The sequence below is a fragment of the Furipterus horrens genome, unplaced genomic scaffold (assembly GCF_987537825.1).
Source record: "Furipterus horrens unplaced genomic scaffold, mFurHor1.1.pri manual_scaffold_12, whole genome shotgun sequence".
Lineage (NCBI taxonomy): Eukaryota > Metazoa > Chordata > Mammalia > Chiroptera > Furipteridae > Furipterus > Furipterus horrens.
Window position 1 is genome coordinate 74,988,793 of NW_028327182.1, and position 27,600 is coordinate 75,016,392.

Sequence of the window (27,600 nt, forward strand, 5' to 3'; positions counted from 1 at the left end):
AATGCAATATGTTCATCATCTAAATTGCTCAATGTGTTAATTCCTCACCAGCATACAGCTCTACTGTACCCACGGGTCAGGGCAGGAGGGGTGGAAAGAAGTCATTTGGTATTGTATCTAGACTGCAGTTTGAACAGAGCATGAAGCTAGGCTCACAATACAGAACAGCCATGATTTGAACAAGCAATATTGCCAGGGGCCCAGGGGCCCAGGGGCCCAGGGGTCCAGCATTGCTTTTGCTGACCATTTGTCATAACTCACTGTTGAGTCTGCTCTTAATTCTTGGTGTCACCTCCCCCCCCCCCCCCCCCCCCGCCCCTCAAGACTTGGCCAATCCTGATATCCTTTTGACATCTGCCCCTGAAATGACCTCAGGAAAAGGGTAGGATGGTTCAGGAGCAGAACACTGGAAGAGTACTCCAGCCCTGGGTTATATTTCATTAATACCAGTAGACTTGAGGGATGGAGAGGGTAGTAACAGATCAGCATCCTGCCTCTCAGCTTCCTTTCGTGTCTCCACTCTCTGGCGGAACCTGAAACAGGCTGATCAGCTGGAATCTCAGGACACGATGGAAGAGCTCAAAACATGCAAATTGGTTACGGGGCATAAATAGACTTTGCTGAGCTCACCCTGGCAGTGTGTGCAGGCTCCAGGGCCCATTCATTAGGGCAGCGGTGGCAGAAGGCAGGGCGGGAGCGCCATGCAGCTTGGAGCTCCGCACCTCCATTGGACGTGTGTGCTTCCCTTCTGCAGCGGCAGGACGCCGGCTCTCCGCTCAGGGCCGGCACCTGCAGCTCCGGCCGCACCCCGCCTGCTCCCTCCATGCACCCCCTCCTTCGGGCTTGGCAGCAGGTGCCTTCCCTCCGGAGATCGCTTCGCATTAACTTTCCCATCTGACATAATAATGGAGAGAAAATGAAGAGATCCCATTAGTGGCTGGCTGGAGGGCGGGCGGGCGCAGAGTCCGCGCCTGAGCCGGAGCCCGAGCCCAGCGCCGGGAGCCTGTATTTTTAGCCAGATGCCGCGTAACTTGCTGGCGCTCCCTGCGCCGCCGAGCAGATAACGGGGGAGGGGGAGCAGGGAGCCAGGCTCGGATTGCAGCGCGGGTGCCGGACCATGGCAGCGAGACAGGGCAGGTCCCGTCTAGACCCTGCGGTGAGTGACGACGGGCCGGCCGCTGCTGCTCGGCCAGGAAGCTCGGCGCGCTGGGGGCTGCCGTGCGGGGTTCGGGCCACCGGGCCCTTGCTGCGGGCTCCACGAGCGCCAACTTTCGGGAGGGTGCGGGGAGGCGTTCCGTACGGCCGCCGAAGCTTCAGGCAGAATCCAGAGGAAAATTCCTTTGGCTAGGAGGCTGCCGCGGCGGAAGCGGCCCGGGCCGGCGAGCAGCATACGCGGGAGCGCGGAGCCTCCTTACAGTTTCCCAGAGGGGACCCGGGACGCGCGGGGCCCTAGTGAGGCCGCGTCCCCTTCACCCCGGGAGGAGAGTTCCCCCGATCGGATTCTGCTGTGGACCCTCGCGGCTGCCCCTCACGGGGACCCAACAGGGCCAGAGGGGATGCCCTGGCCTTGGCCTTGGCCAGACAAGGGACCGCCTTGCCCGTGGCACTCCTGACGCCTAAACCTTAGCAGCATGATGGCCCAGAGGTCCAGAGGGAGCAGGCAATGAATGGGGCGAGAGGAAGGCAGACCTGTTGTGTGCCCAGGAGCCTGGTGCTTTCCCTGTACCTTGTCATCCTTACAGCCCTCCAACAAGCTGTGTATTATTACCCCATTTGAGCAACGGGGAAATTGAGGGTTGGGAACTTGTGCCAGGCACAGCATCAAGTGGCGGAGCAGGGGTTCACACCAGGTCTTCCCAACATCAGGGTCCACTCTGGCTTTCCCACATCCCTGCATCACCCAGCCTCTAAGGCTGCGGTACAGGAAGAGCACACAGAAAGGCCAGAGTTTTCCCAAGGCCTCACAATTGTGTCGGGAGCCCAGGACTCCTGCATATACATCGTCCCCTCAATGACACTTTTCTTTTGTTCATTTTATCTTTGCCAGTGGAAGTCTGACTGGCCGGGGTGGGGGCTGAAGACAATTTGTAAGTCTCAAAGGAAAGAAACCTAATGAAACACACACACTCTGGCCCAGGGTTCACTTCTGTTTCTCTGTATAGTCAATGGGATAAAGGTAGGACTGCACAGGTGTGCCAGCTGGCTGGAGCAGACTGTTCTTTCCGGGAGGCCTGTGCTGGGCCCAGGGGATACTAGGCATCGAGTTTGGAGAAGCACTCAGATGTGAGGACAGCCCCGATGGCCAAGCAGGCCGCTCCACGTCCTGCCATACAGGGTTGCCGCCCGCTGTTCTCCATCTCCTGAATACACTGAGTACCCGCAGCCAAAGGATCTAGAGTCTCTTCTTGGGAATTCTGACAATGACTTTGTTAAAGAAACTGCGTTTTGCTCAAACAAGACCTTTTGTGCAAGAGATAGTGCCTTATCACTGTTTACAGAAATTGATAATAGCTCAGTTTCCATTCATCTTCTGAGATGAGGATGTTGCACTAAAAGACCTTGAAGAAGTCAGTCATGATTTGACCCGGGAAAACTTGGGCCATCTCAAGCCCCAGAGAAGGTGGGAGGAGGCCCTGGGATTCTCTTAGCCCGCCTGCAAGGAAATTTTGCCTGGCCTCTGTGTTTCAGAAGCCTTCCATGCTCCTGGGTTGCAGGCACACTGACATTTAGCAGCGTGCTTCCGGCCTCTCCCTCCCAGGACACCGGAGCCCATACCATACTCCTGTTTTGCTACATTCATATCACCCCACTCAGGAAGTGCAAGTTTAATAATAGTCTGGGTGTCTCAGGTAACCAAGGGTTCACCTCCCTTTTCCTGAGAAGCCCTTATGACAACTTGAGTCCCAGGAAGAATTCCCTTCCCTTCCTTTCCCCTCCACTGACTTCCTCCTGAAGTGAGGACGGAAGTGGGCAAAGCCTCTCAGCACAGGTGGAAGGCTTCCTCCAGCTGGAGGTGAACTTGAGCGGAATCTTATGGGCACTAGAAAATGATTAGCCTGTGAGGCAATACAGCACTGGGTTTAAGAGAAAGACCCTGGAGGCAGGCCACCCAGATTCCAATCCTGGCCAAGCCATGTATTAGAATTGTATGACTTTGGACAAGTTATAGTAGTCCCTCTCTATATCGCGGTTCACATATCGCAGCCTCACTGTATTGCGGGACTTTAAAAAATATTATATTTAATTATTTATTGCGGATTTTTTGCTATATCGCGGAATTTTTCGGTACTGTATATGTATGTTGTTAAAGTTATGTAGGTTTAAGAGTATAGAATAAATGTAAGATTCCTGCTTTGCAGGGAGGCATCTGAAATGTAATACCCGTGATAAGTGAGGGAATACTGTACTTAATTTCATTATGACTCATTTACCTCATCTGTAAAAAGAAGACAATAAGAGTACCTGCCTTGTGATATTATTAGGGGGACCAAATGAATTAATTTAAGTAGAGTGCTCAAAACACAGTATGAGCTTTATAAAACTTACAGGGTGGGGCAAAAGTAGGTTTACAGTTCATATAGAAAATAATACAATAATTAATAAATAATGCAAGAATAAACTATGTGTTTTGCATATGCACAACTGTAGACCTACTTTTGCCTCACACTGTATTTTGGTATGAAAGAAAGTTCAGCAAAATCACATGGATTAACCAGCAGGGCTGTGGCCCGGGGCGCAACCAAATGTATACACACACACACACCCCTTTCTCAATGCAGGTTCAAGCAATTTTCTTACAGGTAAGATTAGATTAAAATGAAGCTCAAGAGGAGAAAGTGGCAAAGATACAAGAGGGCAGCCTTGGTGAGATGCTCAGAGGGTGTGACAGCCCCTTGGTGGTGACACAGGAGTTGGGCCATTGCGGACTGATTTTCTGGACACAGGATGAAGCCTCCTGTAGGTCCTCTAGTCTCCTTTTATGGAGAGGCCTCTTGGAGGCCGCCCTGTCTCAGAGGGGATAGTAGGGCTCCGAGAGGCACAGGGACACTACTCCAGTTTATCACAGCCCAGAGATACTCTGGTTAGTGTTTTATTATTGTTGGCATTGGTATTTTCGTGGTTAGTATTTACTCAGGTAAATATTCTAAAAGGAACATATCAGATTCTTTGGACTGTCTTTCTGCCCTATTGAATCATACAGACCATTACTAGAAGCATCAGGAAATTGCACTAAGATAGGTCATTGAATTGGAAGTAGTTGAATTAGATAGATAGATAGTATGGGCTCACAAGAGCAAGATGATGAAAATGGGTTTCATATTCCAGTGAGGGCTTAACTATTCCCCGGCACCTCTGTGGGCTCAGTGAATGCTTGCAGAGTGAATCAGTGGGTGCTTGCATGTTCGAGTGACCCTTTATAACTGAGTCACTTTGTTTTTCAAATAGCAGGGCAGGTAGCAATATTCTGATTTATTTTTTTTCCCCTCACCTCACCCTAGCAGGATCCTGAACTTGAAATAGAACCTTGGTAAATATATTGTAGAATTAAGCTGAGTTATGCAGTGAGAGTGACACCATTATCCTCAATCCACCTGTAAGATGCCCAGAGCGTCCTGCTCATGTCCTGACTACTCTATGCCTAGAGAAGGCCAAAAGGAAAAAGAAAAAGCCTTAGCCATTGAACTTCACCTCTTACTATCTACGTGACCTTAACCAGTCACTTTATTTTTACCATCCATTTTATTATCGGTGAAAGAAAGGACTAGGACAAGATGATTCCTTTTTAGAGGCCTGTCTTGGCCTTAACATAGGGCTTAGGAGTCAGAGCTGGGATCTGCTGGGGACCCTTTCTCTGCCATGGATTAACTGTTTGATTGGCAAAGGCACGTACGTGGTCCATCCTAAGCTCTACAATCTGTCAAGGTTGTCTACACACCCTCAGGTTTGAAATTGCTGAGCATGCCCCTTAGGGTCAAGGGCAGTGGAGAGCATAGGCTTTAGTCCTGGAGTCCTGGGCAGATTCCCTGACTGATAACTAACTGCAGAACTTGGGCAGGTTGTTGACCTCCCCTGACCTCAGTTTCGTCACCTCTAAAATGGGGACGATCATTATACCTACCTGACCAGTTGTGATGAGGATTAAACGATATTACATTGTAAATACGCTTCCTCAATGACTGGTAATAGTATTATAATTTCATGAAATCATATACAAACTACAAAAACTGTTTAACCCTCTTTGGCCTAGTCTAGGTTGGGCCTCCCTTGCCCTCTATTTATGGGCTTATCTGTCTGTTATAAATACAGTATGTGCCTTCCATTCCTAGGTTCATGGCTTTGAACAGTCTAACAGCATCATTAATGGATATGGCATCTATTTTACCCACAGTTCTCAGGTTTTGATCCCAAATCCTATATTGTGCTACAGAAGATAGTTTGGGTAGGTGGGATAGGTGGGATATGTCTCTCTAACTCTCATTCTTGGGGAATAACATAGTATTTTCCCTAATAGTTGGGTGTAAGAAAAATATATATGAATATACACACAGACACAATTGTGCACAGTCAGAATTTCTGAATCAGTAGGCGCAAACAGACATTTCTCTGAGGGACTAAACCTTTAGTCTGATTTCTCTAGGAATCCAACAGATTGATTCTCTTTTATGAAATATTTCCTCCCACATAGATGCTTTGCTGAGGAATCTGGGGACATTGAGTGCCCCGTGTTTTGGACCAAGGGAGGTCTTGGCCTAGTTGATACTTAATGCTTTGAAGGATTCAAAAGAAATAGAATATTTGGTCCCTGCCCCAAGAAGCAAACAGTTTGGCTGGGGAGACAAGACATGCATAAATCAAATCACTTGAGAAAGATGTATCTAAAATATATTTTCAAAATAAAAAAGCAAACTCCCATTTCTAGATTTCAAGATGGTAAATATTGAGTATCCAAGGGCAATGTCACAGAGGAGGCAGGAGCTAAAAGGAAAGATTGGAGTTGGCAAATGGAAGCGGCAGAGGGCTTCGGGGACCTGGGAATAATCAGGGTGTGGCCCTGGGTACAGACAGGGGTGGGGATGCCATGGGGGTCAGGGAGGGAAGAGGAAGGGCCTCCCCTGCTGTGTTGGGGGCAGTGGGATCCCAATGTGCCTATGTTGTGAACAGACACAGAGCTTTCAGGAAGGGGTCGGGGAGGCAGAGAAAGGAAGCCACTCTTCTAGAGCAGTGTGGAGGCCTGAGATAGCAGGTAGGGAGGACCAGGGCAGCTCTTGCTGTGACAGGTGTCACACTGTAAGGCTGGAGAATCTTTTGTACCCCGGATTAACTGCTTGATTGTCAAAGGCCTGAATCCCCACTTTGGGGAGGAGATTGGGATTTCAGTTGTAGACCACTGAGATTATTGGCTGTAGATTTTGAGTCTTCCATGTTTAGGAATGATCATTAACATGTATTTGAGTTATGGCTACTGTCATAAATTACCACAAAGTGGCTTAAAACAACAGAAATTTATTCCCTCGTGGCCTGGAGGTTACAAGTCTAAATCAAGGTATGGGCAGGGCCATGTTCCCTCTGGACGCTCTCAGGAGGAGTCTGTTCTTTGCCTCTTTCAACTTCTGCTGGTTGCCAGCTTCCTTGGCTTGTAGCCTCATCAATTCCATCTCTGCCTCACCTTTACATTGCCTTCTCCTCTGCACACCTTCTTTTCTGTGTTTAATAAGGATAGTTGCCACTGGATTTAGAGCCAACCTAGGTAATCTAGGGCCATCTCATCCCAAGACACGTAACTCAAGTTCATCTACAAAGACTATTTTTCCAAATAAGTGACATTCACAGTCTCCAGGGATTAGGACACAGACATATCTTTGGGGGCCACCATTCAGCCCATTATAACATGTTCTCTAAGGAGAGTGCATGAAGGAAGGAGACATGAATCTCCCCAAGGGGAGAAGAACCCACAAGGCACGGATGCGTCTTCTGGTGGAATGGCATCACACACTTCACCTGTGGCATGTCCTGTGACAACTCTTACCCATCAGACTTTACCTGAGTAGGCACATGTGCCAAGCACTATGCTCAGCACTTGTGCTGATATAATATTCAATAATTATAATAACATATTATTTCCTTTTAGCTTCATAGCAAGGGTAGGAGAAAGGCCTTACCCTCCCTGGCTTATATATAAGGAAACAGGAGCAGAGGTACCTGGGAATGTAGGGCTCTCGGTGACACGCAGGAGAGCTGTTCTGAGCCATCTTGCCCCCCTCCAATTGTGTGCTCGCCCATACACTTGACGCACTCGTTGACTCGTTGACTTTATTTTATTGTCTCCAGCACTCACTCTCACTCACTCTCTCAGGCTGTCACTCATCCTTTTTTTTTTTTTTTTTTTTAAAGACTTTATTTATTTTTAGAGAGAGGGAAAAGGAGGGAGAAAGAGAGGGAGAGAAACATCGACTGGTTGCCTGCCACGTGTCCCCAACTGGGGACCTGGCCCACAACACATCATGTACCATGACCGGGAATCAAACCAGAGACCTCCTGGTTAATGGGTCGACACCCAACCCACTGAGCCACACCAGTCAGGGCTGCCATTCATCCTTAATACAAACAAACGATTGATAGGTTGGTGTAGTTGGCTGAGGAACAACCATGGAACTGGAGTGCTTTACTCTCATTCAAGATGAGGGAGACCTGTGAGTTAAAGCTCAGTTAAACTGGCAGCTGAGCAGGCAGGCAGGTCAAGTTCACTGACTTTACAGCCAGACTGCCTGCTTCAGAGTCCTGGCTGTGCCTCTTACCTGCTGTGTGACCCTGCACAAGTCATTTCTGCTTCCTGTACCTTGGTTCCCTCATCTGTAGAATGGGGCCCACACTAGTACTTACCTTGGGTGTTTTTGATGAGGATTAAATACATGTCTGCATGTGTATGAATACATAGTGCTGATAATGGTTCTTCGTGTATAGTAAGTGCTATGTGCTTTTTACTTAAAAAAACAAAACCACAAAATAGCAGCAGAGGGCATGTGTTTGGTTCCCGTGGTGTCTGCATCTGTGACTCATTGGGGCCAGGGGCTATGTGATATGGGCTCCTTAGTAAGGACATAGAGCCCTTGGAAACAGCAAAGTAGTAAGATACCAGGCTGTGCTGAGCACTCAGCTTTGGAGTGGAGCCCCTCTCAAAAGCTGGTGCCTCCTGGGTCCCAGCCAAGAACGTTTGCTTGTAAAAATACCAAAAGGAAAGGAGGCTGGTCTTGAAGGCAGCCTCACATTACGGACCCCAGAGCAGTCTGGCCTGGGGCTCTAGGCCCTGTACCACACTTGAATACCATGGTGGGCACCAGGCTGTCGTTACTGGAGGGTGCAAGGCTGCCCCCATGATCTTGGCCTTTTTTCGCAGCCCTGGTCTTGAATGGATTGTGAGGTTGTTACTGCTCAGAACATGCTCACAGCCTGCTATTTCTCCTCACAGGCCGATGCTGCTACCAGCTTTCTCAGGGCAGCAAGATCAGGTAACTTGGACAAAGCTTTGGATCACCTGAGGAACGGGGTAGACATTAACACCTGTAACCAGGTAAGTGGGATGGGGACAGCGTGTGGTCTCTGAAGAGTGGCTCTTGTCACTCCCTGAGAGTTTTAATCTGCTTCTATTAACCTTTTCCCAGTGGCCTCAAAAATCCCCAAGGGCTTCCGTTTGCTGAAGGCTCTAACCCTGGTGCTCACATCCCTGCCCTGGTCCGGGGCCCCACAGGGAAGGGCTGATGCCTGAACAGTGTGGGCTGGCCTGGGCTCTGTCCCCTGCATCCTCTTCCCTTAGAAGTTGCCACTGGTCCCTGCTGTGCTCTTAGACTCTGTGGTCTTTGAAAGAGGCAGGAGGAAGGGCTTTGAAGCATGTTGTGTCAGTGGTGACATTAAATCTCCTTTGTCTGTCGGCAGCCTTTGAGGATTCTCTGCAGGCTGAGGAGGAAAGAGTGGTGAGGACTTGCTCACAGGGTGCTGGCAAAGGAGAGTCTGGTTGAGGTTGAGAACTAATGTGGCTTAAGCAGCTTCTCTGGAGGTTTCTGCTGCTAAGTCACAGGGGCTTGGTTTCTGGAGGGGGTGGTGGTAAGGAAACAGAATGTGTGCCAGACTGACTGGAGGACAGAGTCAGACCAAAGATTAGGAATTGGCTGAATGGAGAGGAGCTCATCCCCTAGAAAGAGAAGAGGGATGTGGCTTGAGCTTGAGGACTGGATGACTTGTTTGTTCTTGCCAGCTGATGAAGTTGTTCAGGTGCGCATGCTAATTCAGTTTCCAATGTAGAATAAATTTACTAATTGTGACTTTTTTTTTTTTTTTTTTTTTTTTACCATTTTAACCATTTAAAAATTGTTTTAAATTGTGGTGAAATACACATAACATACAACCTACCATCTTAACCTTTTTTAAGCAGACAGTTCACTGTCATTAAGTACATTCATATCATGGTAAAACCATCACCAGCATCCATTCACAGAACTCTTTTCATCTTGCAAAACTGAAACTCTGCACTGAATAAGCAATAACGCCCTATTCCTGCTCCCGCCCCAGCCCCTGGCAGTCACTCCATTCTCTGTCTATGAATCTGACTACCACCCTAAGCAGCTCATGTTAGTGGAAGCATGCAGTATTTGTCCTTTTGCAACTGGCTTATTTCACATGGCATAGTATCCTCCAGGTTCATCTATTTGCAGTGGGCTGGATGCCTTGCAGACCAGCAGGGTCAAATTCCTGGAATGCAGGTTAACTTTTCCTTTGACAATGTGCCTCTGTCCCCTTGCCCCCTGCTTAAAATGCAAAATACCACCTACTGTCTCTCCCAGGGCCAAGATCCCATTTGGATTCAGTTGGTTTTCTGTGGAGTAAATTCACAGCTAAAAGATCAGAGGGGATGGAGCAGGTGGAGTGTGATGGGCAACAGAAGTAGTTGCGTGATATGAGGCAGACGCCCATGGCAGTGAACTTCAGAGGGGACGTGAAGCGTGTGGTCAGGACTTCAGGTTACAAAGTGGATGAGGAGGGACAAGCTCTCCTCCTCTTCTTTTGTCCTTATGCCCAAATATACCGACATGGACCTAAGGACATTTCTCACCAAACGTGCAGAGCTAAAGGTTAGCGTTCAGATAGCAAACTGAAACTGTGAATCCATTTCTTTCACGTGAAGAGGTGGCAGGAGTTAAGCTGGGTGCAGAGTAAGAGTCTTGGAGTGGCTCAGGAGAGGGGGCCCAGGGACCCACTGAATAGCACCTCAGAAGCAGCTATAGGTCATGGGGTTCCCACCTGCTCCCACCACCAGGTGAGGGGATTGTTCTCTCTCCCCACCGGGGATGCATTGCTGGTGAGAGAGGCCAGCTCTGAGGCTTCCTTTGTTCAGACTGGGACTGCAGAAATCCAGATGCTTGCTTCTCCGCAGTGCAGCTTCTGACTGGGGAGCACCAAACCTCCGGAGGCCTTCCAAGGGTTAAGATGCCAGCCAGCTCTCAAAGGAATCCATTTAGCAGAAATGGGGACAACTGAACGATCATAAGCCTTGAGCCAGGGCTCATTTCCGGTGTGAAATTGGAAGATGTTGACGACACCCTGGACGGACAGGCTTTGTCCTGATTGGCCTCCTGTTGGTGAGGCCCCAGGTGTCCCTAGCTTGTCCCTCTGCTCTCTCTCCTCAGAGCACTTCCTCGGTTCATCTCAGGCCAGAGAGCAGCAGGCAACCAGGCATTATTTGCACTTCACTGACACCATTGCCAATCAATCAGTCAGCTCAGTGCCAGTGGCAGGTCGCGCTTAGTCCTGCTAGGGACTGAGGGGAGGCTGCAGTCTCAGACTGGGGACTGCAGTCCTGGCTAAGACCAGCCTCTTTCTTTCGAAGAGCAAACTGCTGCTAGCAATGCCGGAGGGGAGAAAGAGGAAGGATTCAGGGTAGTACTAAGCTGCTTGCTGCTGGTTTAGTCCCGGATCTCCAGATCTTGAGCCCTGTTGGTCTTTGTCTTGTGTTCCGTGACTGTGCCAGGGGCAGGGAGCTGCAGATGGGCTGCCCCTGGGGCTGCCAGCGTCGTCCCAGCCTCAATCTGGTTTTATGGGGCATTGTGGCTTTTGCTCTTGAGTGAAGAGTATGGGTAGTGGGGGAAGGACTATAGTAGCTGAACAAGTGCCCTCATTAAACACATTAGTGCACCCATCGGGACAATTCTGCTGTTTAATAATGTTCCACAGGCCCGGCCTGTAATGGCACTAGAGCCCTCCTTTTTTTAAAAGCATTCATTCATTGTTTTGAGAAGATAAAAACAGGCCTTTGTCCTGGGGTCATGGCTTGAGAATGTGTTTTGGCTTGAATCTTCTGAGCAGGTGGACTGCAATAGCAGTAATACAGCAAATGCTGATCCTTATATAAGTAACACACTTTCAAATAGTATGTTTTGTGGAAAGAATGTGTGCTGCTTGCCTTAATAGGAAGTAATTGCTCTAAGTAGTGTGAAAAGAGGAACTCTTGGCTTATATAAGTGACATCTGAATATTCAGGGCAGTTTTCTTATTGCACAGATTATGTCTACTCATTTTTATCATCATCATCATCATTATGTTTAAAGAAAAGAACAAATTCACACACAAGGACACACAGACACCCATGCGTGCAGCAATATCTTTCAAGATATGCCAGATTCTCTCACTTATTCAAGCATTGTTCATGCTTTAGATCCATTGCCTTTAGCCATGTCTTCCTGTGCATCTCCACATGTATGTGCAGTGCTGAGCTTTAGGGATTTCATAGTGAAAAAATAAGCCCTAGTCCTCGTCTTCTTTGAACTTTAGTCTATTAGTAATGAGAGCTCTTAACCAAATAGCCACAGAAATAGATAGACACCAAACTATATTAAGCACTATGTTGGGAGGGGAGATGCATAGAATTTTATGAGAATACATAACAGAGACTTGACCTAGAATTGGAGGTCAGAGAAGGCTACTGTGTGGAAGAGATAGTTGAGCTAAGGGATGAGGAGGGGTGAGTGAGGTGAAGGAAGGGAAGACTATTCCAGTTGTAGAGAACAGCCTATGTGAAGTCCCTGAGGCAGAGGAAAGCACAGAGCGTTTCAGGAAGGCCAAGGTGGCTGCAGTCTAGAGAGCAAGAAGGACCAGGTGAGGCTGGGGAGATGATGTTGGGGTTGTGCTGGCCCTTGCATCATGGGCAGGGGCAATAGCCACAGCAGTCTGCAGCTGGGGCAGCGTGCTACAGGGCCTGAGCAGTGTGTGTACGCATTTGTGCACATTGTGTGCATGAGAGTGTGTTCACCCACTGCTCCACATGCTAATCCTATAGTTGCTGATTGAGAGGAAAGATCTGGGTGAGGGGACAGAGTGGCCAGAGCAGCAGCAGTGGAGGGGGAGGTACTTCGAAGTTTAAGCAATGGCTCTTGACCGAGAGGAATGGAGGTATCTCAGCATTTGACAACCTGTACAGTGTGTCTTGGTCGTATATCCACCCTGCCTGCGGAAGCCACATTCACAATTCTGATCTTTATTCTAAGAGCAGAGGGAAGCGAACCACCGATTCAAGCACAGGTGTGACATGGTCAGAGGTGCGCTTTAAAGAATCACACTGGCTACTGTGTAGAACACATATGGAAGGGCCCAGAGGTGGATGTGGCGGAGCCAGTTTTAAGACTATTACAACAGTCCAGGCGAGAAGCATCAGTCACTTGGGTAAAGATTATGAGTGTGGAGATGGAACAAGGTGAACAGGCCTCGGTGACGAATTGGATGGGGGAGGGCAGGGAAGGAGCCTCTAAGAATGACGTCATATGTCTAGCTTATTCTGGAGGTAGAAGCATCATTCACTGAAACCAGGAACACTGGCGGGGGGCGGGCAGACTCAGTGTGTGGGAGCGGGGTGAAGAGACAAGAACAGGGTTGTGTGAGATCCTCCTAATGTCTCTGAGGAGTTGAAGTGAATGTATGTAGTAAGAAATTGGATATTTGAGCCAGGAACTTAGATAAGAGGTCCAACCCAAAGATAGATATTTGGAAGTCATTCAGCATTCGAGGAAGTCAAATGCTGGCATTGGCTGATGAAAGCTGGGATGAGAGGCATGTTGAATATCATCCTACCAATGTCTCTATGGGATCATTCCAGATGTATTTATTAAGCACCTACTTTGTGCCAGGTACTATTCCAGGCACTGAGTAAGACAGACCAAATAGACAAAGTCTGTGCTCTTGTGCCGTTATATGCTGGTAAAGATGGCAGACATAACTAAGAAAATGAACAAATATGTAATGTCAGCCAATGAAAAATACCATGGAAGGGAAAGGTATTTTTGATGGGGTGGCTGAGGAAGACCTCTCTGAGGACATGACTTAAGAGAGACCCAAGAGAAGTAAATGAGGCTATGTGGTTTCTAGGGAAGAGCATTCCTGAAAGAGGAGGGAAACATGTGCTTACTCATGGGGGCAGGAGTAAGCTGGCTTTGTTTGGGAAACAGCAAGAAGAACAGTATGGCTGCAGTGGAATGATAAAGGGAAAAGTGGCAGGCACAAAGGTGGGAGAAATTTCCAAGGCCAAATCTCGAAGGGTTCACGGGCCATGATAATGACTTGGATTTTACTGTAAGTGTGATAGAAAGCCATTGGAAGGGTTTATACAAGAGATGCTCGGTCTGATGTAGATTTTTTTTTAAAAGGTCTTATTTATTTTTTTAGAGATTGGGGAAGAGGGGGAGAAAGAGAGGGAGAAAAACATTGATGTGTGAGAGAAACATTGATTGCTTGCCTCTTGCACACCCCCAACCAAGGATCTGGCCCCCAATCCAGGCATGTACCCTGACTGGGAATTGAACCAGCAACCTCTTGGTTTGCAGGACAATGCCCACCCAGTCCATTGAGCCACACCAGTCAGAACTCTGATGTATGTTTTTAAATGATCACCCTGGGTGCTATGTGGGCTTGGGACACAGGGACGGAAGCTGGGAGACTGGTCAGGTGGCCAAGACAGTGGAACAGGCAGTGGCTCTGAATAAAGGGGACAGTGGAGGTGGTGAAGCTGGAGCACCTGTCTCCCTGGGTTTGCTGTGTTGTCGCTCTGGCTATGGTGGTCTCAGCACACACAACACAAGGACATATAGGGACCAGGTGCTCTTTTATCAGCCCGGGACCGTGTCATTTTTGCCACTGCAAGAACCACATGGCAATGGGATAATTCATTCAAATCTCAGCTTAAAACCCATTGTGAAGACATTTTTGATCCCTGGAACTTGAAATAATCTCTGCCTTTGCAATTAATTGATCAGCCCCTCTTGTGCAGCTCAATCATGTCCTACCATATAGCATGGTAATGTCGAGCACGTTTTCTCTGTCCTCGTAGATGCTAAGCCACCTGAGGGTGAAATCCATGACTGCTTATTCCTCACAGCACCTAGATTAGGGTCTATCATCGCTGCTGCTCAGTACTTGTTTGAACAAATGGCTACATAATTATGCACATTCCAGTATCAGCTTCAAATATTCCATTTCCAGAATGACTGCTAGATTACTACTCAAATCAAAATATTTTATTATGGAGGGCATAGCAACTAAAAAGACACTTTCTTCAATGAACTAATTGACCTTACCCATTTCCCAGTTAACCAAATAAGAAGAGAAAAAACAGAGAATGCTCAGAGCCTCTGTGCTCCTGAATTCCTAGCATTGTTGGGTCATCTGGGCTGCCTCACTGGGTACCATGAGCTGCAACTCCAGGGGCAAAAAACCCCATTACCTTATAGTTCTCTGTTCTCTTCCTCCAATGCTGGCAAACAATGGGTCACTGGGCCTTCCTCATAAGAAAGTTACTTGAGACTCCAGGAGAAAAGTTTACACCGAAGAGAGAGGCCTCGTTGTCTGCAGCACTGGCATAGGGCAGGGAGTTAGAAGATGCTCTTCTGGATCAGAGCAGGCATCCTCTGTCCCCATAGCCTGTCTTATTCTCTCCACAGTACTTGCTACTATCTGAAATAGGATACATCTGTGTTTCTTTTTATGTTCCTCTGTCTTTCCCACTAAAATGTAGGCACCTCAAGGGGAGAGGACTTGGTTTTATTCAATGGTCTTTTTCAGGATGCTGCCTGGCACATAGTAGGTGCTCGTCAATTCAGTCAGTAGATGTTAAGCCTGCTGTAACCACTAATGATGAGAGCTTCTGTACTTGATGCTTAACCTGTGGAGGAACTTGATCTAACTACTGTTGCTTTTAAGAGCATTATGAAATAGTCATTCACAGGATATGACTCTGTGGTTTGGATTCTGGCACTAGCCCCACTCGTCAAGTAGGTGGCAATATTGGCTACAGTACCCAGAAGCCCAGCCATCTGAATATTCACAAAAACGTAAACGACTTCCAGTGCTAAAACACAGCCAGTGAAAACATGTGAAGCCATGCTAGTTTCCGCTGATGTTCCCCAAGTGTCCACATGTGCATTTCATGCTGGGTACTTGTTTATCCTAAAAGTCAAGGGTTTTAAGCATTTCAAATAAATGGAGCATCTGTAACAATACTTCCTGCTGCAGAATAATCTTTTCTATAGAACCAAATGCCGAGTCTTCTGATCAGGATTTCTTGGGCTCTGGTGATTGTGATAATTGCTACCTTTCCAAATTATAGAATCTTAGAACTTAGAGGTCGTGGCATTCAACTCTCTCACTGTATAGCTCAGAAAGCTGAGGTCTAGAGGTTACTTCTGAGCTTTATGATTTTGGATCTCTTGAGATTCACTTAAGAAGACCACCTAGACTTTCTCTGCTCATTTATTTATTCTACAAACATGTATTGAGCACTTATAGGGACCCAAGCACCTTGCTAGAGACAAAATTCATTTATCCCCTGCTCTCAAAGAACTCTGAGATTGGTAAAGAAGTCCAGCTTGTATATAGAAAGTTACAAACTCAGTGTTATAAGAGGGTGTTTTCATTCATTTACTATCTGATTCCACAAATATTTATTAAGCTGCTTGAATATGCTATGTGCTGGCTACTCAAAGCTGAATAACTCCCAGTCCCTGCTCTTGCATTGCCTCTGGGCTGGGTGTAGTGGCTAAAATGCGGATGACTCAAAAAAGGGCTTTGAAGGGAGAGTAGGAGTTTGCTAGGTAGAGAAATGGGGAAAGGAAAATGCAGCAGAAGGACTAGACTGTGCAAAGGCAGGAGCAATCAAGGTCATGGGCTGCCAGGAGTTCAGTGAGGTAGGGGTAAATGAAAAAGAGTGAGGCTGTCAGGCTACAAAGGTTATGTCTAGGTCAGTGTAGACTGAGAACCTGTTACTTTTCTCTTATCATCTTCTTTTTCTTAGTAACTATTGACAAGCATAGAAATGGCATTCAACTACATAGTTTACTAATTTTACCTGCACTGCCAAGTTCTCACAGAAAGCCTTCTTAATATGATAATAAGTTAGTATTAAGCCTTCTGAAAACTTGCTGCCTTGTTGAGGCTCTGGAACAATGAAGGAGAAAGAAGACTATATTATTGCAGCTCCCCACATGGGAAAGTTGTGGTCTGTGGTGGGCAGTGAAACAAGACAAGCAACTACATGCTCCATGTCTGGTACCATGGATTCTTCTGAAGTTCTTACTAGAAAAGGTATTAATGAAAAAGAAGGAACTTAAAAGTCTCTATCTCCTGAATTATTTTAAATAGGGAAATTACTTCTGAATTTCAGCAGAAACAAGTTATATGATGTTCATCTGGCTAATTACAGTGGCCAGTCTACAGTTTTAAAGTAAGCTGATTACACATCGTGAGTCAGACTGACCCACAGTGTTTAATAATCACAGATTCCAGCTCCACAGTGTCTCTGCTTTCTTGAGCCCTTCCCCAGGCATGGCCACTTTTAGTGCTCACATCGCCTGTGAGGTGAACAGAGCAGGACAAGTGAGGTCAGTGAGACGCAGAGAGGTGAAGAGGTGAAGAGTTCCTGAACTAGAGTCTGGGTCTCCCAACTCCCAGCCTGAGTCTCTACACTGCACCCTACAGGTGGACTTGAGACTTGCAGCAGAGCCCTTTACTCCTCTGGGCAACCGTCCTTGTTCTGGTCTCATTTCCCCTTCCTTCTTGCTGAAGGATGAGTTAACTGACTGATTCAGTTACATAAAGAGGTCCATTTGTAGTGACAACAGGGACATCTCTGGGATCCTAGGGATGAGGAAAAGTGTGAAGGGCATCGTCAGAATGATCTGGAACACATTACAAGGAAAGTGCATCCTCCACACTCTCCTTTATGGTTTGATTGCTGTGACTTTACAATGTGTAGACCAGATGTGATATTCCCACTCTTGGGAGACTAAGAACAGAGTTGTGTGTGTGTGTGTGTGTGTGTGTGAGATTGCATGAATGCACATTCAGTTCTGCAGAATCTTATGGAACCAACACTGTGTGCCAGTCCCCATGCTAGGGTCTAAGATACAACAGTGAGGAAAACACAGAGCCTCGAACAGTCCTAGGAGATAAATACAATTCCATTTGATAAAGGGCCTTGCTAGAGTTATCACTGAGTGCCATGAGAACATGGTTGGAAGAGCAGTTTCTTTGCAGGGGCCTGGGGGTAGAAATAGGGTATGATGTGCCGAAGAGAGACAGGAGAAGTCACAGAGAAAAATGACATCTGATCTGGGCCTTGAAGGAAGATTTGCCTCGCTGGTTATTAGAGGGAAATGCTAAACCCAGTTCCCACTCTTTCTGATTGAAATAGACCATGCATGTTAATTTGCCTGGGATTATTTACATTTGATGGTGAATTCTTTGATATAAACTTTTGGGGTCAATTTTGACAACCATGTCCCTGATTTTAATTGTTTTGTGATTTTTAATTTTTCAGCAAAATTAATACATGGCAGTTATTGAAAAACTCACACTATACAGAAATACTCGTATATAGTCTTCTGTAAGTCTTCCCTATACTCCAAATCTCTCTGAACAGGTAGATGTGGATCTTGTCATACCTTTTCCTATGCGTCTCTACATTTATATCTCAGCTGTTCTCTGAGAGCTGTTCCATTGTTTTATTCTAGAATTGTGGAATCAAGAGGGAGTTAGGAGATAGAGCAGTTCTAATATTTTGAAGACACAAACATTGAGGCTCTGCCCTGATCGGTGTGACTCAAAGCAATAGGTCACTGGTTCTGTTCTTGGTCAGAGTGCATGCCTGAGTTACGGGTTCAGTCCCTGGTCTGGGCATGTTTGGTCGGGACACAAGAGGCAACTAATCAATGTTTGTTTCCCTCTCTTTCTCCCTCCCGTCCCTTCTTTCTCTAAAAAAAAAAAAAAAAAAAGGAAAAAAGAAGATTGAGGCCCAGGGAGGTGAAGTGACTGGTCAGGACAGTTTACAGTTTAGAGGCCTCAATTCCTTTCTCAATTCCTTATCTACTATTCTTTGCTCTAAACCCCACTGCTCTGCTTCTGAAGGTCTGGCTGTTTTTCTCTTTTTAAAGGAATGCCAAGATCTCGGACATAGAAACTGTTTCTAGTCCATAGGAGGTATTCTTAGCTGCTGAGCTGAATTTCAGAGTCCCATTCTCTCATTAACTCGAGCTCACACTTCCTCCTCCAGTCTCCCAAAGGGCCTCACCGCCCGCAGCTGATCTGCTCTGAGCCAGGGGACTTGGCGGAGCGTGGAGGCTGTGCCAGGTTTTTTATCCAGAGTAGAGAGAAGGTGATCCGGGGTTGATTCATCCCCTCGCACAGCTCTGAAAGAACCGTGGGTTTCTTTCTTTCTTTTCTTTGAAAAATAATAAAAAGGATTAGAGTGTTCTTCCTCCTCATGAATATCTCGTAAACTATGAGGAGTCTTAAGAGCTGCTTGGGTAGGAGCACTAAATTTAGATTGCAATAAAACAAAGCAGGAAACGTGCTTAGAGCCGGTCTTGTTCTTTTCCATCTGCATTGCCTTCCTTTCTCTCTGAATTTGTCCTTTCCTTCCTGTTTCTGCTCTTATTCTACTTTCCCCCTCCCTGAGTAAGAGACAGGTTGGCAAAGGAGATGTGGTATGATTTTCTGCCACGGTTATGGCAATTGCTTCAGTTCTGTCTGGCTTCTGATGCATTTGATTCCAGGATCATATATTTTTAGCAGACCTAGCCCACCAAGCAGTGTCTGGGGAGCCCTGTGATATCTGGGTCAGAAGGCTGCAGGTGGGGTGGCCCCGCAGAACCTGACACCTGCCCTCTGAAAAGGCTTCCCCACCAACAGTTCCCATGTGGGGCTGTGGGCTGCTCTCCGGTCATCGTTTGGTGGCTCTCTAGGCTTTTTATCCTGGAATAACCTCTGAAGTCTGGAAGGCTTGCACGTCTCCTAGTCAGATAGATACGAGGGCTGTGTGTGCTTAGCCCCTCCCACTGGCTCCGAGCCCTCAGACACACGCCCTCTGCTCCCATAGGCAGAGCCCAGAGCTACAGCCCTCCCCGGCTGCGCCAGCAGCCTCTCTGCCACCACTTTCTCCTCCTCCACTTTCTTTCTCAAAAACTTAGTTTCAAACCTCTAAAAATGTTGCAAGAACAGTACAAAGAATTCCCATATCTCTTTCACCCAGATTCTCTACTTCTCTACTGTATTACCATTTTAGTACATTTGCCCTAGCTATCTGTCTATCCACCCACCCATGTATCATATATACTATATATGGCAGAATGCCCCATCACCCCTAAACATTTCAGTGTGCACCACCCAAAAGTAAGGCCACTTTCTCTCACAGCCACCCTATAAGCCTCCCAGCCAGGTCAACAACGATGTTACACAGCCATCCACAGACCCCAGTAACATTTTGCCAACTGTTGCAACAATGAGAAATTGCTCTCCCTCCCTCTCTTTCTTTCTGCCTCCAACCTTTAACCTTTCTTTCCTGCCCCTACAACCCCTTCTTCTATCTGTATCTCCATCTCTCTCTCTTTCTCGATCTCTAATCGCCTCTGCTCCAGGAGTCTGTCCTGAACACACTTTGTATTTAGTGTCATGTTTCATGAGTCTCCTTCAACATGAAACAGTTCCTCAGGCTTTGCCTGTCTCTCATGTTTTCGACAGTCTTTTGTTCTGTAATTTGAACCTCAACTGTATCTGCTGATGTTTTCTTATGACCAGACTAAGTGCATTTTTGGTAGGAATACCATAGAAATCACTTCCCCTTTTCACTCTAGGTGACGTTAGCCCTGATCACCTGGTGAAGTTGACATCTACCAGGTTTTTCTACTGTAAAACATCGATTTTTCCCTTTGTAGTTTATCAGTATTTTATTGGAGTGGGAGAGGAATATTCTGATGCAATGACAGTACCTTGTTCCTCATCGAACTTCTAGCAACCAGTGCTGGCATACATTTATGTCTTCAACCTGTGTTAACTACCACTATGAGTTTCCAGAGAGTGATTCTCCAACTCCATCATTTCTTGTACATTTATTAGCTGGCATTCTACTGAAGGGTAAGCTTTTCCTCCTCCCTCATTGATGTATTTATTTTTCATATTTATTTATACCTATGCAGGCTCATGGATTTTTGCTTTATTTGTTGAGTAGTAATCTTGTATTCTCATGATTTATTCTTATGTTCAAAGCTAAGTTAGGCCAGTATGAGCCCTTTCAATAATCTGGCTTTATTCTTTGACCTGTCCTCATCATTCTTTGAGCATTTTCTTACTTTTTGGAACAAGTCATCCCAGGGTCATTTTATACTTTCCTTGACCCAGCCCTGGATCAGCCATTTTTCCAATGATGGTATTTAGACACCAAAATCTGGTCACCCGATGTGCCCATTGCTACTGGTTGCTGGGTGCACACATCTGTAACTATTTCTACATCTATGTATGTATGTATATATTTTAAAAATCCATGGCAGCATGCCAGTATATCCAATTCTAGTCCAACACCTCAGGGTTCTTTCTAGCCTTTCCTCTTTCCAGGTTTGTAAATCCCTACTAACAGTGAGAAAGCTGACTCCCGCTGATTTACATCATCCTCTACATATTTATTTATGTGCTCAGTGTAACAATCTCCCAGCCACGCCAGAGTAGCCCTCCTCTTTCTCAAACAGCAGACACACTTCTGACAAAGCCTCTACAGGGCACAACTTCTGGTTCACTGCCCTGTTTCCTGAGCTGGGAGGGAAGGGGAGGAAAGGGAATGGAAGAGAAGAGAAGGTGGGAAAACTCCCATTCACTTTTGGTTCCATTTCTTTGTGGGTTGAAAATTTAATGTAGGCAATTTGAGGAGACGTATCAAAGTTTATGTTGTTGTAGTTGTGTTTTTGCTAGCTGCCTAATTCATTCCCTCATCCGGTGAACCCACTGTAACAGTTGCTCCCTCTTTCCTTTCCCCTCATCTCTTGTTGGACCGTCATCTCCTCTGCCTTCCTTCGTTTCCGTGGTCTTTGCCTTTTTTTTCTTCCCTCACTGTTTCTCTCTTTCCCGTCAATTTCAGGATTTGGAATAGGAATGACAATCATTTCAATCCCTTTTCTTTTTTCTCTCTCCATAAGCTCTGCTTCATTCTTATTTGCTGCTCTGTTTCAGCGCTGTAAACTTGCAAATATATAACATAAGTGACCTTGCTCCGCAAATATTAACCAATAATAGAGCAAAGCTAGAGGTCACAAATGTACAGGCCGGTTGTTACTCAGGGAATTAAACTTCTGTAACATAGAGTATAATACTTATCTTCTCTTGACAGATTCAACAAAATAAAAGAGAATCCAAATTGAATAGGAAATTGGGAAATTATATACAAAAACCTAGGTACATGACCCTCTACATATATATCCTTGTCCTTTTAATATGGGCAAGAGCTTCTGATTGGTTCTTTGCTGACCACATGGGCAAAGTGAAATGTTGCATGAAGGCAAGGTTACCTAGTAGTCCCTCTCTCATACCTCTCTTTTTGTTTGCTCTTGGGTCCTCAGACTTCCTGGTTTCTTCTGCCAATGCTCTTGGCTTATTCTTCCCAGGACTCTAGTCCTTTCCTTCCCCAATAAAACTTCATGGCCAGTGCTCCATTGCCTCCGAGCATGGCATAATGGCAGCCAACTAATCTGTAAGTGAAACCAATAACATGGTAGTAGGTGTTTATAAATTAAGAGGTCATACTTGCTAGATACTACACTAGCACATTCACTTAAATCCTCTGGAAATGCACTGCTTAACTCAAAGAAAGGGTGTGGAGGACTGAAATAGTGAGTTCCAGGGGTGTGGGGTGGGAGGGGACAGGGAGCCCCGAGGCCCTCAGGACACAGCTCAGGGAGCTGTGTGTGCAGGTGAAATAAGTGGCTGTGAGAAAAGGAACAGAAGGGTTGTATGTTCACCCAAGAATGTGAACACGAGCTTTTGAGATGCCGTTGCCATTTCCAAAGAGATATAGGATCTTGGGATGTCACATCCTTTCTAGTTGAAATTATCCTCTGCTCTGGACAGGGTAAGAGTAAAAATTCCTATGACATGTCTACTGTATTTGTATATTTAGCAATCAGTTAGTGTAACTGGGGCAATCAGAGATGCTAAACAGAGGGATAATATGCTGAGAACAAATGTCTGGGATTGTGTATTTTGCCAGTGGAATTTCTCACCGTTAGTACAAGAAAATACTCTAAATTAAATTATTCAGGCTGAATATGACTTTTTTTCCTTCTTTTTAAAAATGTTGAAGCAGCCTGGCTGAGATCTTTCTCCTCCTGTCAGACAGATTGTTTCTCAGGAAAATCCTCTAACTTGATATTTTACCTGAAAAAGAGCAAAATCAGATGGAAAACTCGAGGTGTATGCTTGGCAATAATATTTTTGAGAGAGAGAGAGAGAGAGAGAGGCTAACAGGATTGTTTGCTGTATTAGAACCATGTGGAATGAGATCAAATGGGGACTAGTTGGCCTCAGAGATTCAGAGTAAGGAGTATATAGGATGTAAAAGCTTCCAAGAACATTGCTCCCACCCTGACCATGAGAAAAGGCTGGAAGTTCTACAAAATTCTAATTTTTCTTCATCCGATCAGAGGGCTGAGGTCATAGAGCCACCAAGAGGAACAAGAACCCCTCCAAGGAGAGGACCACCATTTCCGCTTTGGCAGAGTACAGAGTACAGCCAAAATCAAAACAAATTCTTAGAGGCCAGTGTGGGCCAGTGTGTCTGCAATAAGCTTCCACCAGGTGCTTGTGAGAAATATTGGGATAAGTCAGGAGACCGGAGAGAGCTTCCCTTGGTGGCTGTGAGGCGGGGAAAGAACAGACAGCTTTGCCCGCTTCCCCAGACTCTTCTCTCATGAGAAGCAAAAGTAAGCCCAGTCACCTTCAGACCACGGGCAAAAATTCATTCTCCATGGGGAGGAATAGAAACAAACGGCCTCTGCCCCTGGGGAGGGGTAGGAAGCAATCCTGGCCGAGGACACCAGCAGACATCCAGTGCGGCGGCAAGAAAGGTAGAGACAAAACCCTCTACTGCTGGGCAAGGGCAGGATCCTACAAAAATGAGAACTTATTCCTCTGCTACTGCTGGAGGAAGAGCAAGAACCCTTCACGCAAGACCAAGTATAGAGACAAGGCAGGTTTTGCTGCCACTGAGAAGAGGGAAAAGAATGCTAAAACAAACAAACAAAAACAACCCCAAATCCTACTTTTGAGGCCCAGGCAACAGCCTGCCTAAGACTGAAGCTGGGCCAGGACAAAAAAGAACTTCTGTGCTCCCCCAGCGGCTCAGCATCTTGTAACAAGGGAGAGCATACTGCTGCTGGGAGTGGGGCGAGGGCGTGGAGAATGGCCCGGTCTGGGGCACAGGCATGCAGGGACGGCTGAAAGCTGAGGGGGGATGGACAACACAGGAATGCCTTCTGTCACCAACTCCTGCTCTAAGCTCAAGGTTACAGCAGCCTGTCTCTAGAGGAACTGGAATGCTCTAGTACATTGACCCAGGCCTAGGTCAACTCTTGATTGGATTGACTCAGCTTCCCCCATCCCAGCCAGGCTAAACTTCACAAAAGAAGAGGTGTGTGTCCATTTCTATGTGTAAATGCTCTTTCCTTCAGTCTCTGTTGCTCTTCTACATGTTAATGCCTGGCATTCAATTAAAAATTACAACACACACAGAAGAAAAAAATTATTGTCAAGAAACAAAGCAATCAACAGAACCAAATTCAGAGATGACCTGGATATTGGAATTATCAGATGGATTTTAAAGTAACTGTGATTAATATGTTAAAGGATCTAGTGGAAGTAGTGGACAACATTCATGAACAGATGGGGTATTTCAGAAGAGAAATGGAAATCATAAGAAAGAGTCAAACAAATTGCTAGAACTAACAAAACAAAACACAAAACCACTTCCTTCCTAAGGAGGAATTTCATCAACAAGCTCATCAGTAGATTGGACACAGCTGAGGAAAGGATAAAGAACTTGAAGATGAGTCAATAGAAATGATCTAAACTGAAACAAAATAGAAAAAAGAGTGGGGCAAGAAAAGCAGAACAGAGCAGCCAAGAGCTGTGGGATACTATCAGCTAGCCTAACGTAAGAGTCATTGGAGGCCAGAAGGAGGTGTCTTTAGGAAGAGGGATCTGACGAGCTGGTGTGTTTCTGAGAAAGGCATGTGGTTATGAAATGGCCACAAGTAGTTACTGCTTTGCTCCCCTGCTTCCAGTGTAGCTGAAACATGTATGTTCATATTCCTCTACCTCCTTCTTGCTTACTTATCTTCTACACCCATTTATTTGGGGGGAGAAATGTGTGACTCCCTGTCCCCGTGGCCCCCCTCAGCAGTCTGTCTGCCATTGGCTGGGAAGGTTACATGGCACAGAGGAAAAGATACACAGTAAGATTCAACAGCCTGCCTTTTAGCAAACAACTTAATCAAACTAAAGCAAAACTCATCAATCCTAGATTTGAAGGGGTGATAATAGTATAGTCACCTCTGTTTATAGTTATAGCTAAGAGCAAATAACTCACAGAACTTCCACCCCTTCCCCCTTCTTATTTTATCAATAAAAACTGCTTTAAAAAGAAAGTATTAAATATGGTATTTATTCATGAAACACTCCTTTGGTACCATAACTGGTCTCCTGTATAGACTAGCTATGGGTATGCATCTACTAAAATTATACAAGCCCCTTAGTGTATGTGTGCAGTAAGTTAGTTTTCTGGCATTCAATGGTATCGGCTCCTGGATGGTGGCCAGCTACCCTCCTGCTGAGGAAGCTGCTGCAAAAGGTTTGGATACTGCGTAGCCCTTGCATTCAGAGGCTTCCTAGAAGAAAGAGGAATGCACTTGATGAGGATGGCTGGGAGCATAGTTTCTGAAATTTACATATGGGTTTAGAATTTAAACTCAGATGCTGGTTACTCACGTGGCCATTGTTGATGAATTTACAACCCTACCTGTGCACAGGCCACCTTGTAAAAGCCTTTGTGATCCTTTCTTGACCTTCTTGACAGAGCAACCCCTTTCTCCTCTGTGCTACTTCCAGTCTTATATGTGCCATTTTGGGTGTTTTCACACGATTTTGCATTTATTTTTAATGCATCTGTTTCCTCTACTAAAGTGAGTTCTTTAAGGCTAAGAGTTTGTCTTTTATTCACCCCCAGCCTGGCACAGAACTGGTTCTCAGTAAACGTTTGCTGAGTCAGATTAGGTAAATGCTCAGCACGAGGTGACTGCAGTGACTATTACAGTAGTGATATTGAGACAAATGGTTGTTACACATGTTCCTGTGTGACTTGGTCTGCCTTCAGATCCTGGGCCTTCTCCCACCCAGCTGTCACAGCTGTGCCGGAGTGGGCTTGCTCTGCGGCTCGGATGAGGGCGTTGGGCTCAGATCACCACAGTAAAGGGTACTAATAACTTAGGGTGGCTGTTGAAAAACAAACGAATTAAAAATAAAATGAGAAGAATTAAAAATCATAAAAAAAGGAAAGAGATCCTTGAACCTGGATCGGAATGGGAGCCGAGTGAAATTATTAGAGATGCAGATCTATTTAAATGGTCCCTTTTATACTAAAGAGCGTCACCTCCTGCCAGGAGTGCAGCTTAGAGAGGGAGGCATGTGACACAGGGAGGGAACTGTGACCCTGGGGAGCAGCTCCAGCAGTTATAGCCAGACCCCTATGGATGACTACTGTGGCCGAGCATTAGCTCTAAGCTGCCTGGTAATAAAAAAGAGTAAACCTGCTTTCATCCTTTGATAAAAAGGAACATACTAGTTCCTAGGGGGCAAAAACACCCCAGCCCCTCCCCCCTTTTTCTTCTAGGAAATCCAGATTGGTTCTATATGTGGCTGTGCCCTAGAAAGGCTGTGCGACTTTAGCTAATCGTTTGACTACTCTGGCCCTTGATTTCCTCAGCATTCAGGGTCTCTTAATATTCCTTTCTACTCCAGCATTCTCTGCACAGACAGTATGTCTAGAATCTATCCCCTCTGGATTGGGATTCCAATACTGGCTCCAAGTAGCAGGGACGGCCACCCAGAGCAGCAGCAGGGAACCGGAGGTGTATTCCTTCCAGATTTGCCAATTTCCCAGTGTTGAGGCATCCAGGTCCAACAAATGCTTGTGGAAAGGATTGTGCTGTGCAAGTAAGCACGAAAACCCCCGCAGTTAGCACCCGCCACCCTCGCTGCTGCCACAGCTGAGTCCCCTGTGATAAGCCACCAGCGGCAGCTGCTGAGTCTCCCACAGCCAAAAAAACGCCACCCCGATTCCCAAGTAATCACAGGCTGCCTGCACTCAGACCTTCCAGATAAGGTGCTTTGCAGATGGCAGTGCTCTGGGCGAGATGCTGGTGCGGACCTGCCCGGGGGTAGAGTTAAGGACGCAGAGCGGGAGGGAGTGGCTCCCAGACAGCACATGACAAATTGCTTTTCAGTGAATTTGTGTTTTGCAAGTTGATTTGAGGGAACTGGTTTCCTTTAGCGCAATGCTTTTTCCCCTCCCCCGGATTCCTGTCCTAACAGACTGCAGTCTTGCTTTTAATCACTTTCTTCCCTTCTGTTATCAAAACTGGCTCTGGCCCAGACTTCATCTGATAAGCTCATTCACACTGGGGTGTGAATAATTTACACTGCCTTGGACTCTGCATTTAACAGTGTTCAAAATCTGCAAAAGGAGGAAATGCGAGGGAGGTTTTCAGACACTTGCTTGGGGAAACGCTGGGTGAAGGCACCCTCCCATCTCCCACCCCCTATGGCTCTCCACTCACCCCCACACACCTTGGTGAGGCTGGCTGTGCTGATATGCAAACATTTGGCCAACGGCACTCCACATGTCTGGGGTGCAGGTGGGTTGGGGTGCTGATCTAAATAAGAAGTGGTTAAAGGTCCCTTCAGAGCCTACTCTTTTCTTTGGTACCAGGGCACCTGTTTTATTTACCCTGTCTGAGGATCCTAGGCAAAGAGAGTTGTATCCACCTTCCATTCTTTCACCCTGGGGTACCTGTCCTGTGTCCCTACTTTAGTAATTACTCATTACTTTCCTCTGCTGGTTTTAGTGAAGCCATGGGACTAATCTGTTAAGGATCAGTGCACTACCATTCCCAGGTAGAATATTCGGTTTTAACAGGAACCTCCTGGAAATGATGCCCTGGCACAAAGGGAGAGTAGGACTTTCAGGAACCCATGATG

The 27,600-nt window shown here is 46.3% G+C and overlaps 1 protein-coding gene across 9 annotated transcripts in view; it reads left to right on the forward strand.

Annotated features, from left to right (window-relative positions):
- Nucleotides 1–1,017: 1,017 nt before the first annotated feature.
- The window catches only part of ANK1 (ankyrin 1), a 101,844-nt gene continuing 75,261 nt past the window's right edge, over nucleotides 1,018–27,600 (forward strand). For 3 of the 9 annotated variants that reach the window (XM_090258785.1, XM_090258786.1, XM_090258789.1), the window contains exons 1-2: nucleotides 1,019–1,156; nucleotides 8,468–8,569. In XM_090258785.1, the coding sequence (XP_090114911.1) occupies nucleotides 1,118–1,156; nucleotides 8,468–8,569 (141 nt within the window). In that variant the 5' untranslated portion in view covers nucleotides 1,019–1,117. Of the gene's footprint in view, nucleotides 1,157–8,467; nucleotides 8,570–27,600 lie in introns of all 9 variants that reach the window. The other 6 variants (XM_090258781.1, XM_090258783.1, XM_090258782.1 and 3 more) reach the window with 3 other exon arrangements.